Source organism: Galleria mellonella, unplaced genomic scaffold (assembly GCF_026898425.1).
Source record: "Galleria mellonella isolate WM207_F2 unplaced genomic scaffold, CSIRO_AGI_GalMel_v1 utg173, whole genome shotgun sequence".
Taxonomy (NCBI): domain Eukaryota; kingdom Metazoa; phylum Arthropoda; class Insecta; order Lepidoptera; family Pyralidae; genus Galleria; species Galleria mellonella.
Genome location: NW_026442016.1, coordinates 6,017,268 through 6,030,156, shown reverse-complemented (window position 1 = coordinate 6,030,156; position 12,889 = coordinate 6,017,268). Strand labels below are relative to the sequence as shown.

Here is a 12,889-nt window from a genome sequence, read left to right as displayed (position 1 = left end):
CAGGATCGTTATGCTTACATTACAAAATTAAAGTTGGTTTTGAATTCTGTCAATCACCCAACGAATATACCTGTAGTAACGAGAGAACAGACAAAAGTATACGGTATATCTTAAAAAAATTATATTTTCTTGGACCAACACCTGCATATATGTCTGGTCCACTGAATCACAAAATATCTGTTCAGATTCGCGTTGTGCCCCAGCGACCTCTCTCGGGATTTCCGGAGAAGAAAATGGTACGTGATGGCTTATAAGAAATTTAAACGGAGAAATGTGATCACATTTGTGCACGGCTGATGGCCTTTTGTGTTAAGTAACGACACTATGTATTGTATGTCCAGCCAGATCTATTTTAAATTATATTTTTTGTTTACATACAATCAATATTTACAATTTCAATATCCAACTTTAGAGTTATATAAGAAATGCATCTAAAGTACTCACTACCACACAAATGTTTATTGTTCACAATATTAAGACTCTACTATTAGTGTTTGATTCTAAATACAAGGAAACACTCAGTTTGTCAGTCTTATATTCTCAGAATAAGTTTCTCAAAGACTTTTCTGTTAAGAACCTTATTCTTCTATGGAACTAACTACTCGCCCCAGCTTCACACGGGTACATATGTAAAAAGATCATCATTACCATATTAACTGACTACTGTTGAACATATGATTCCCCCATAAGAGGGAGGGCAAGGGAATGAGGTTTGACAGTAGTAGCCACGTTTGCCAATTCACCTGGTTGGCAACCGCAGTTTTGGTAATGTTTTAAGAGGGACGCTGCTGTCCATCCTTCGACCTTTAAGTTCCGTTAGTCGCCTTTTACGACACCCACAGGAAAGAAAAGTGTGGCCCATTCTGTGCCAAGACCACAAGGCAAGGTAGAAAGATACATAAAATACAGGCCATGTTACAGTGTTGATTAGATTTTGGAGATGACGTGACATTAGTTTCTTCCATCAGTCAAAATTCTTTTTGTCTAAATTTCTTGTGGGAACGAATAATAGGCTGTAAAACAGTTTAAATAGCTTAATAATTTAAAACTTTATAATGGGCTACTGAATGGCGCCTTACTATCTACCTGTCTGCTTATAATCATTTCTCTTTTCTTTCAAAGCGACATTGTCAACGTAGGAGATAAGTGGTCTAATTACAATGGGCAGCATTTCAGTTGTGACATTAACTGCAGTGTTGATCTTATCTGCAAAGTACCAGCAACAACCCTCTTGACAAATCCTCTATCTACACAATGTATAAGTAAACGATAATTTGAGATTTTACTCCGTAAATAAACTTACTTAAATCTTGATCAAATTTTGTAAAACTTACTAAGAAATGAAGTATTTTGTAGAAAGAGAAATATGCAGACAAATTAGGAATCTCCTTTTGAAGGTCGATTAATATTGAAGATATAAATTCAAGTGTTTGTCGAATTCTGGGTAACTCGTTACTAATTGTAATAATTTTAGTTCAAATAAATAGTTAAGCGTACAGATGAATAGTGGATTAAGTTACAAAGTTTTAAGATTGTTTTTGTAGACTAATTTAAATATGTAGGTATTTTTGTGAAGATCATTAATACTGCAGATATTTTTGAAGAACTATATGCCATATTCTTCAGAATGTTAATATATTTTTTAATTCAAGATATCATTTTATCTAAACGTCTGAGTATGAATAAGTTTTACTCGTACTGGAGGAATTTTATTAGAACTATTAGCAAGCCAAAATGGTATATGCGATCCATATGCGATCTTCATATGATTATTCGCTTCCGATTCAGTCTATCTTTTCAACCGACATAAAAAAAGGAGGTTTCCAATTCAGTAATATTTTTTTATGTTTGTTACCTCATAACTCCGTCAGTTATAAATTGATTTAAAAAAACATTCTTTTTCTGAAAGCATATACTTACAGTTTGATTCCACATAAATTTCATCAAAATCGGTTCGGTAGTTTAGTTTTTAAAATAACTTTTTTTTTTAATTTTTAACTACATATGAGGTCGGTTTTTTTATGGAATACAATTCTAATTATTGATGTTAACTGTTTATCTCCAATTTATATGATTACAAAATCCCATTATATATAAATGATTACAAATATTCAATTGTGTATAGCGCAATTTGCAGCTCATTATTTTGATATTGAGAATTTTAGTTCTTGACAGCGGAGATATTTATTCTCTTAGAGTGTAAACTATATGAATCATTATAATGTATCATCTATACTTATATAATATTTTATATTATTGTTTTTTATTTCTGGTTTATCCTGAATAAAATTGTATTTAAATTCTGCAGGTCGTGTGTCAATCTACATAACAGGTACCTACTGCGGCAAAATAATTATGTTTCTAGTCATGCACAACGTATCTACAATGTGAAGTCTGTAGAATTTTGCTGCAAATGAAATGAACACGTTCCGGTAAAGCGTGCCAGCTAAAAAGGTTGTCGGAAGTTGTTGTCGGAAATAGTAGTTTTTTTTTTTTTTTTTTTTTTTTTTTTTTTTTTTTTTTTTTTTTTATAGAACTTAGAATGGCAAACGGATGTAATAGCGGTATGTAGGTACTAAGATGGCGCCGTTTCCGTTCACAATCCATTGTTTACTCAGCTGTATTAGCCTTATGTTGGATAAAGCTAGGGTAAAGTTAAATCTTAACTGATGTTAGAAGTTCTATGTAGTGAAAGTTTACTCCAAATTTAAGGTATATTTTAGTACAGAAAGATTAATTAGTGTAAGTTAATAATGTTGAGTTTGTTAGATAGAACAATGAACTACAAGATTTTTATGAATAAAAATTAATGTTTTGTAAAATGGTGTTAATTTATTCTGATTTGCTTCTTTTATACAAGTAATATAATAGTAATAGTTAGTATAGTTATGGTAATAACTATATACTAGTTTATATATATATATATATATATATATATATATATATATATATATATATATATATATATATATATATATATATATATATATATACACATATATATATAGAAAAGCAAATAAGCTGGCAATTGCCCTAATAAAAACAAATAGCAAGTTGGTGAGTAAACTGATAGCTTGGATGTCACAATCACTGTTTAATCATGTGAAATGAAATTCGATCGAAGAATTACCTTTCGTCTGATTAATACAATATATTCCACGCCTTTTATCCCTAAGATTTCGTAAGTCAGCTAATAGTGAAGAAAGAAAACTCGAAATGAAAATCTATATCACGTAATGGATGGTGGCCCATTCGATATGCTCCCGGCATAGAATGGGCTACCACATTCGTCAGGACAATGACTAAAACACAAAATAAACATTCCCTGGTCCGTTGTCGTCCTGACGGGATGTCTCTCTGATGTATCTAAGCTCTTTTGGTATATAGTTCTCTGTACTAACTTCCAACCTTTACTAACATAATTTTAAGTTTGTTACTAACAAATTGGATTTTGTTATCTGATAATAAAGAAACTTAATTTATCATAATCGCCTATTAACATCAGTGGCGAAACGATAAAAGGTTGTTATGGATTTAAGGATTTAAAATTTGTTTACTTGATAAGCCTTTACTTATGTACCTAGTATAGCCATGATTTCTGTTACAAATGAAAATGCATTTTTTTTATGAAGTAATGTAATATTACTAAAATGTACACCTACATATTTATTAAAGTCTCAGCAAAAAAAAAAAATCTATTCGAAATGGCCTTTGATTTTTATACAGGCCTTTAATCTGTCTGGCCACGCACTGTTTCCAAGGAAAATTTCGCCATTGCTTACTCCAACGATTTTTTAAGAGACTCAATATCGCCATGGTGTTTAAAGCAGGCCATGTCCTCTAAAACTGACCATAATTTGAAGTCTAAAGAGATGACGTCTGGGCTAGATAAGGACCAGTCTTCAGCTCTTATAAAGTCCGGAACGTTGGTTTTAAACCAGGCTTGGGTAGTTTATGCCTTGTGACCAGGTGCAGAATCCTGAGGGAAAGTCCACGGTATATTTTTAAAAAGTGTATTGCTGAGAGGTTTCATAACACGATGCAAGTTTCCCTGAAGTTTCCATTCCTTTTTCACAAAAATGTAGTTTTGTCACTCCTTGATAAGACACGCCCCATCAAACCACCACTGACGCAGGATGATGTCCACGTTGTACTTTTCCGACCACTTGAGCAGCTTTAGAACTGTAAGCGTACATTTTATCATTTTGCTTATTGTAGTGTTAGTGTCGTGAAAATTTTTTCATCGATAAAGAGAATATCTGTGTCTTTCATTTGCGTATCGCGATAGAAGGCGTTTTGATCGATCCACTCTCTTTAATTGTAAAGATTAATTTAGCGCATGTTCTGTATATCGACGATAAGCACCAAGCTTCAGGTCTTGTTTTATAATAGGCGACAGAATAGAATTCCCTAGCGGGAATCTTCATTTTTTGCGATAAGATATATTATATATATATAATAAGATTTTTTACTTCCTAAAGGGGTTTCTTCGAAATCTGGCTTTAACAGCATTAACAGTCTTTGTAGTTCTAACAGCACGCGGCCGCCCGAATCTTTTCTGGTCTTCGACAGACGAGTGTTGTTGTATCTGTTGATAGTACTCTATACAAACATACGGCTAATACGAGTATCAAGCTTTTGAAGTGTCTGGAATATGACCGTCGGCTCCATTCTCACTTTGTGCAAGGCGATCACTGCAATCCAATTTTTTTAACACCCCATTCCATATTGTAATTTGATAATGAACACGAAAAAATATGTAAAATGGCGCGAAATCGAAAGAAGTTTTTAAAATCATAAACATGTTCCAAATTCAAAATATTAAAAAGTAGAAAAAAAAAACAAATGTTTTTATGTAATAGTATTTATGGCCAGACTAGTTATAATGAAACAGAGAGTGCTAAAATATTATTCTCTGTCAAGTTTTTGGTCGAGCAAAGTAGGGTACATTTGTTATCGCTGACACGAGACTGTTCTTTCATTTAGTTAATTTTAAACAAAATTACTTTTGCTTTTGTTGTCATACATGAGCTAACTTTAGTATAACGTATATGATGACTTTTATTACTTCAAGTAGCTCACATAATAACAAAACCCATGGTAATCTCATTCTCCAAACAACAACTCTAATTTTAACTAGACACAGTATAGTTGTGATCTTTTCTTATAAAAAGGATCATATAATATATATATTCTTTATTGCACTAAAACATACAGTAACAACAATAAGTTAATAACAATGTTAGCAAAGGCGAACTTTTCTCTAAAAGAGATTTCTTCCAGTCAACCTAACGCAGTGGCATAGTAATGAGTGGGCAGTAGTAGTGTAATATGTTAAATAAAATCTCATCTTTCATAAAGATAAAAGAAAGATTTATATCTATATGTTAAGCAAATAAGCTAAATAAATAATTAAATTATTTTTTTATGAGAACTGTTATAAAAATGAAATGTGTATGACTCAGGTACACAATAAACTTGACTATTGAAATCAGTACCTGTAGAGGTACGATATATTATTTAAAGTGATAAAAGTAATTATGTGCTTAATGTGAAACTAATTACAATACAGCTTCACTACAAAGTCACAGAGTACATCAAAAGTAATAGCGGAAAAGATAAATAAACGCAGAAGGTCGTAACCCGACACAAAGAGCTTTGATATTTAGAAAAGAATTTGTTGAAAAAATAATCTTGTACTGTTTAATAGGAAATGTTCTGGAACAATAAAGAAGTAATTATATTCTAACTAGAATCTTTGAAGCGAATTCTTTCTTATATTTATTTATTTGTAAAATATTCATTATTTATATAAATTAATTGCTGAATTTATGATTGCATATTACTTTAGAGCGGTTGCATCTATTTGGCTAACTCCTTTTTTGTTGTGTTGTCAGGATAAAGTTTATATAACACATTTGAAAAATCGTACGGAAAAGTGAAATATTTGGATTCCCGTACAATATCAGGGTGGGCAGTTACTATAAAATAAATGTAGTGACGAATGTTTATATTTGGAATACTATATAATAAATATTTAATCAGTCGTCATTAATTTTGAATTAGACTTTTGTGGACCAAGTTGGGGGAGAGATATATAAAAAACGTTATATTCATCACGTACATTTATAGTCACTGCCTACTCTTGTTGTCGTTTCTCCCTCTCTCATTTAAATATGACTAAAAAAAAATGCACCGTGCTGTATACATATATACGAGCACACACAAAGCGTGTGTATAATACTAACGTTGTCTGTTTATGTAGTACGCAATGACAGCAATGGATCACGCCGTTTTTGTCTAAAGTCACGGGGATGTAAGTATGGATTTTTGTTATTTTGGAATGCGACGTCATCGCTGTTCCTTGAATTACTATGGTTTCTCAACGATATTTTCCATCACTAGGGAGTTAGTTGAAACATTAAATTGTTTACTAAAAGATATTGCTGTTTATATTATCAGAAGTCAGTGGCTTCCGCCGCGATATTAGTCAACAATCTGTCGTATCTTGTCAATATTGTCATACTTACTACCTACATATTTATCAGTGAACAATCTTTTATTCTTACCTACATGTATTAGTCGTAAAATATGTTATTGAGAAACATATTTACAACGTGGTAATAATTTTGAATTATTCTAGGTTTTGATTTCCATTTACTCCTGTGTCGTTACGATTTACGTGAAAATGTATGCACATAACTTATTAGCTACTGTGGTGGTTGTTTTAATCTGTGTTTCGCTTAATGCAAAGGGAGAGAACTGTATACGTGATGACCGCGGCCTCTGTGAGTACATATTTACAAGTTGATACCTGCATGAATGTGATATTAACTATGTTTGTATAATGATACGTACCTAGGTCTCATTTATCAAATTATTTAAATACTAGATATACATTTTACCTCTAATTGTAAAGATAAAATGTTATATCGTTTTATTGTTAGCGTATTGTCCTTCAGAGCTACGAAGCGCAGGTATCTTTCTGTACTTTGTGTGGCCTTTTAGACCACACTACCTATAGACTGTATTAAAAAGAAGTGTGTTAAAAACAGTCAGAATTCAGACGTAGGCAACATATTTTTTACTGTTTTCTGTTATAGACTCCGTGGTCACGTGATCATTATCAATATACACTCAAAAATTATTTTTACCTTTTTGCTTATAGTGTTCTGTACCATTACTTGAAGGGAGTTGTTCAATACCCTGACTAGTATTTATGGAACTGGATGGACTTTTCAATTATATTATCTTGCTCTCTTATTTTCTCTCTTTTATGTTCATAAATATTTTCTAGTAGTAGTTCTATTATCTGATAAGTAAATCCGTGTACTGTGCACTGTTTTCTTCGTTAAAAATAAATTCGAAATTTCAAAAAATTGTTATCTATTAACTCTTCAAAATAGATAACAATGAATTTCGTCTCGACCGTTCATGAATTATCTGTACTCGAATGTGGATCGACTGTATGTATGAAATTGCCTATCTACTTTTCGGTGTCGTAAATATTACGTGTATCCAAATATCATCATGATTCTTTTCTGTTAAGGCGATAAGAAGTAACAAACGAATTACATATATAGCATTTCCCCCTTTTTTTTAACGTGAGGAAATCTTCCAAAGACCTTCCCAACTGCCGGAGGGAAGGCAGAGGGGGTGTGTGGGATTTTTACCCACTAAAACCTCACGACGTACCTCGAGGCACATATGTCGGGTCCCCGGCTCCCGAGTTGAAGACGACCGGAGCCCGACGCGACGGCCCGCCCTGTAGATGTTGTAGGGCAGGCCACCTCTCGTGTTTAGGATGGGGAATGCCCTTTCCATCAAATATAATATTTCCCCTAGAAAATTATTGTGTTGGGTTAAATCTTGTTGAATACATTTTGGTAGATTAATTGATGTGTTTTTTTATCTACGCATATCATCCGTCGTTGGTATCCCGACAGGTAAACCAAGAGCACAAACGTTACCTACGTTATCCTTTTCTTCATTAAAGCTACAATTTCAATTAAAGTGATCCCGTTGTCTTCTATGCGTTGTTGGACGTGGTGTAATCTGCTCCTTTTTTCTGTTAATTAGGTATCGCCGATTGTCCACCAGGGACTTACTCCTACAATCCCAGCTGCACCGAGCAAGCCATGTCACAGCGAACTTGCCGCAAACCTCAAGCAAGAGCTATTGGCGTTTTTTGTGATTACTCTAGATGCGATTGTGCCGAGCCAAAAGTTTGGGATGAAGCCGCTAAGAAATGTGTTTTGATACAAAATTGTTCTGATCAGTCGAAAATAACTGACAACGGTGATAGAGTGTAAAAACTAAAATAACATTTTGAGAATATTATGTTATTTATTTTTAATGTTAAATTACTGTCATTTGCCAATTCTTATTATAAGTAACATATATGGATTAATATTAATAACGTATTAGCCATTACTGTGAATACATTACAATATTTTGATTTAGTTATTATTGTAATTGGTATTTATTGATGTTAATAATACGTTGGCTGTTAATGTGTATTATATAAATTATAGTACACGTTGATATTTACTTAATTAATATTAATACATAAATATTAATAATAATAAAAAAATTCATAGTATAACAAAAAAAAAAAAAGATTATCTTAATGTTTCGAATGTGTACCATAATCTGTTTTGTTGATCTATTAAATATATTTAAATTTAAAAATCATCTTCAGTGTTATTTGTATCTGTATTAATATCTAAAGATTTTTATGAAGAAATTGATATAAACGTAATAACTACTATCTTATACAATATAAAACAAATAATTGTATAAATTATTTGATTATAATATTTGAGTTTATTTAATATAGATACGATCTATATTATTTATTAGTTTTTACTATAATTATTAATTAAATGAGTAATATAGATAGGTACAAGTACGGAATACAAACTGTAAAATCACACCTTGAAGTTAAGGATTTTAATAAAACTTATTTTTATTAATTTTATCTATTCGAGTATAATTTGCAATCTGTCTCCATGAACTGTGACATGTGCCCATGATATAAAGTTATTTGTAAGACTTCATTATCATCGGATATGGGTATGTGTAAACAAACTACTCCATTACATTACCACATGGGTTCCAACAGAGACAAGGGATGCGGTAGAAGTTATCTTTGTATTGGTGTGTCAAAGTCTATCCCCAATCCAAATCGAAAAAAAATAAACAAATAAGAATATTCTCTTAATTTTAACGTTTGTTTTAAACTTAAATGTAATAAATGAACCGCCTGTTCATCAAGATACTTTTTTCCAGATCGCTAAGCGGCTTGTGTTCCTAGGTAAAGATCAAAAGTTTTTAACTTATCTGCTGATATTAATATAAAAAGATAAACACGAGCTATTTAATCTTTTAACAACCTTCAGTTGTCTAAGTAATTAAAAAAATCTGTAAGTTCATTTTAAAATTTGATCTAAAGAGAGGCAAGCAAAAGCAAGAATTAGAAGAATTTGTAATTTTTAAATTTATGAGGATATTTGGACGGCACGGAATTCCTCGACGCTTAGGTACTTATTTAAATTTATTCTTACAAGGACTTTTTTTATGAAGTATTAGCTTTTAACCGTGACTTCGTCCATTGATTAAGATATGTTGATTGTTCGGGATAAAAACTGGCCTATATCCATTTCCAACCCAAATAGTAGGTGTACAGTAATTTAAAACTATTGGTTGAGCTATTAAGATGTCAAGATGTAACGAACAGACTCACGTTCACATTTATAAAATTATTAATAAGAGTTAAGTCCTGTATAACTCTCTTATTGCACATTATTATAATTTATGATTGACACAATATTTTATTGATCTCATGACTACCAAATACAGCGTCTTTTAGTGCTCACTTAGATTTACGATAGAAAGTACAATGAATATAAATGCATCCAGTGCAGTGTGATGTAGCAGTAAAGTAAATAGTATTACATTTATTTTTAAAACTTGCTATTTTTTTAAAGATCTCTAAATATATGCATAAAGGAAATTCTATGAAAAAGGAGCGTCGTACTCCCCCTGAAGAAGAGTTCCGGTTGAAGTGGGAAAAATTGTCGGAAACGACAAACACAAGTAAGTTAATAAAATTTGCTTTATACTTATATATAGGCACAGTATTAGATTTTATTAAATGTATGATAACTGAACCGGTGTCCTATGTACTCGTAAATAAGTCCTTAATTTTGGAAACAAACATACCTCTAGTGTGAATTTTTGTTTCACTTAAATATTTTTTAAGTTGCTCTCTCAGTAATTGTTACAAAAGATAAATTGCATTATTTAATTTTTGTTATTATACTAAGTTTATTTGTCATTATTTAGCGTTTAGGTATGAATAATTATGAGATATCTCTATGAGATATCCATTTGATCATTTAATCTGTGCTAGGATTACGGATAACAATGCTTTGAGATATTGTTTGATAACGTATTCATCTAATTAATAGCTTATATTATATTAATAGAGCATGTATTTGTATTTGAGTGTTCGTGAATATCACAGGTTAGTTTACTTTGTCGCTGTAATATTACTGTAGATTTTAAACCTCAATACAATATTATAGCAATTGAAAGATAACTTTATGTATTAATGTTACCTAAATGTCGATGTATGTAATTAGGTTAACTATAATAATTATTTGTTCAATTGATTTAGATATAAAGGCAAATGAATGATTTAAAATGCGGGTTAGGTAACATTATCTCAATATGTTATAGTGGCAATAATATCACATTTGTGTCCTAGTTATATCGTTATTATAGGTCTAGTCTTGTAGAATATACACACCTACTGCACAGAAAAGAACTTTTTTATTTTGAGATTCACTCAAAAATAAATGTACAAATGTACCACTGTCATAATTATGTTGATTCTAGTATTCTATAGTCGAGAGTCCGAAACTGTAATAGATGAAAGGTTTTCAATATACTTAAATTATCAAAATGCAAATATACATAATCCAATAAAAGGGAATAAAGCCTAGTTATAAATTTTACAGCTTCAAGTACATTCTACGAAAATCGCAAAGGATATATATATATATATATATATATATATATATATATATATATATATATATATATATATATATATATATATATATATATATATATATATATATATATATATATATAAAACTTTTACATTTATTTAAAGAGGTAAATTTTAAACCGTTACCGAGTTTAATTAACAAAATAAATAAAAGGATTGTAGAATATTGTACCCACAAGCGAATAATCTGTAAAATGCGCAGTAAGACAACTACTGCACTTGGCTCTGCAGCGGACAAAGCATACGTAGTAAGTCGCGTCCCCGTTACTGACCGAGAAACCTCACCTGAGTTAACCCCCTTTGTCTGTCCCGTGGTGGCTTAACTTTGCCGGCAATCAATTTCGAATTTAATTCTGGGTTATTCATAGAAATTATTAAATTATCTCTTTATATTGTAAATTAAATGGATACTGTCAATAAGTTGCTTGACAGAATGTTTCACCATAATAAATATAAGACAGGTACATAATTACTTTAGTCAGATAACAGAATTATATTTAAATATTTTTATTAGAATATAATGATAATATAATTTTTTACAGTGTCAAAAATATTTGCATTGCTGTTTTGTTTAATACATTTATATTCATAATATAATAATTAATGTAATGCTGATTGTGGTATGAAATAAAAACTTTCCATTTATTGTTTCAATTACCGTAAACGCCGATAAAATTCTACCGAACTTACCTGTTATAACGACTTGCTTTTTCCACGCAAATAACTGTCCTAATAACACGGGCCATCCAAACTCTGTAAGTGGCAATTTTAAAATGTTTATCACTTTTAACGGTGTTTTTAACACATTTAAGAAATGGTTAAAAAATAAAGAAATTTTTTAATGAATATTAAAATCATGATTACTGTAGTTATGCTCGAGCTATGTAAAATTATGATTTAAATCGCAGCTTTCAGTTTGGCAGTAGTTGCCACGCTTGGCAGGTTGTGTTGATGTTTTAAGAGGGACGCTGCTGCCAATCTCCCGACTATTTTCTTTAATTGTCTCTTACGACACCCACGGGAAAGGAAGGAGTGGTCCATTTTGGTCCCATTGGGATACCACACGGCAATTTAGATTTATTTAAAACGAACTAATTTCCGTGGCTTTATCTGCTTGAATTAGTATATAATGTACATATTCTATGTGTTAAGTTAGGATATAACCCTTTCAAATCATCATCTTTCTGCCCTTATGCCAATTATTTAGGGTCGGTGTGATATGATATTATTCATATTATACAAGGTTTTAACTTTTGGTTTTACAACCAACTGACGTTAACCCTCCTTTGGAAATATAACCCTCCCATATACTAAATATTGTTCAAAAATTGTTCAGCCGATTAAGCGTGATTGAGTGAAAACATTAAATATCTATCATTAAAGCATTTTTATAAACTTTTACATTATAATATTAGTAATATTTTATAATGCCTTCTCGTATAATGTAAGATTTAATTTTGTTTTTGACATCAAAACAGTTTGAAAGGATTATAGTATAAAATAAGAAACAAGAAAAAAATCGAATCACCTTGAAAAGTGCGTACGATTTCACCAAAATAAATGCACGTAATGTTATATGTAGTGGAATGTAAATAAAGGTAATTTAGAATATCCGTAAGTCAGATTTTTGCAGGTAGGCAGTATCAAAGAACATAAGAAACAATATCGATAATCCCATGTATCGACTATGAGCTCACAAGGGTTACTATAAATACAACCTTCGCTTCACTACTGGGAAATCTTTTTTCTTTTATACTGTCAGAGAATTTGCAGATGTTTCAGGTTTTAGATGTGGATTTTGGATTATTTTAT

General features: G+C 31.0%; 1 protein-coding gene across 1 annotated transcript; it reads left to right on the top strand.

The window, feature by feature from the left end:
* Positions 1–6,551: 6,551 nt before the first annotated feature.
* Positions 6,552–8,980, top strand: LOC113515612 (uncharacterized). Its single transcript, XM_026899872.3, has 2 exons — positions 6,552–6,788; positions 8,080–8,980. The coding sequence occupies exons 1-2, from the start codon at positions 6,689–6,691 to the stop codon at positions 8,310–8,312; spliced, it is 333 nt and encodes a 110-aa protein (XP_026755673.1). The 5' UTR covers positions 6,552–6,688; the 3' UTR covers positions 8,313–8,980.
* Positions 8,981–12,889: the final 3,909 nt, after the last annotated feature.

Bases quoted from the DNA above. Each gene is read 5' to 3' on its own strand.
- LOC113515612 (XM_026899872.3), top strand. From the start codon at position 6,689: ATGTATGCACATAACTTATTAGCTACTGTGGTGGTTGTTTTAATCTGT. The intron at 6,789-8,079 runs GTGAGTACATAT...TCTGTTAATTAG, and splicing joins ACGTGATGACCGCGGCCTCT to GTATCGCCGATTGTCCACCA.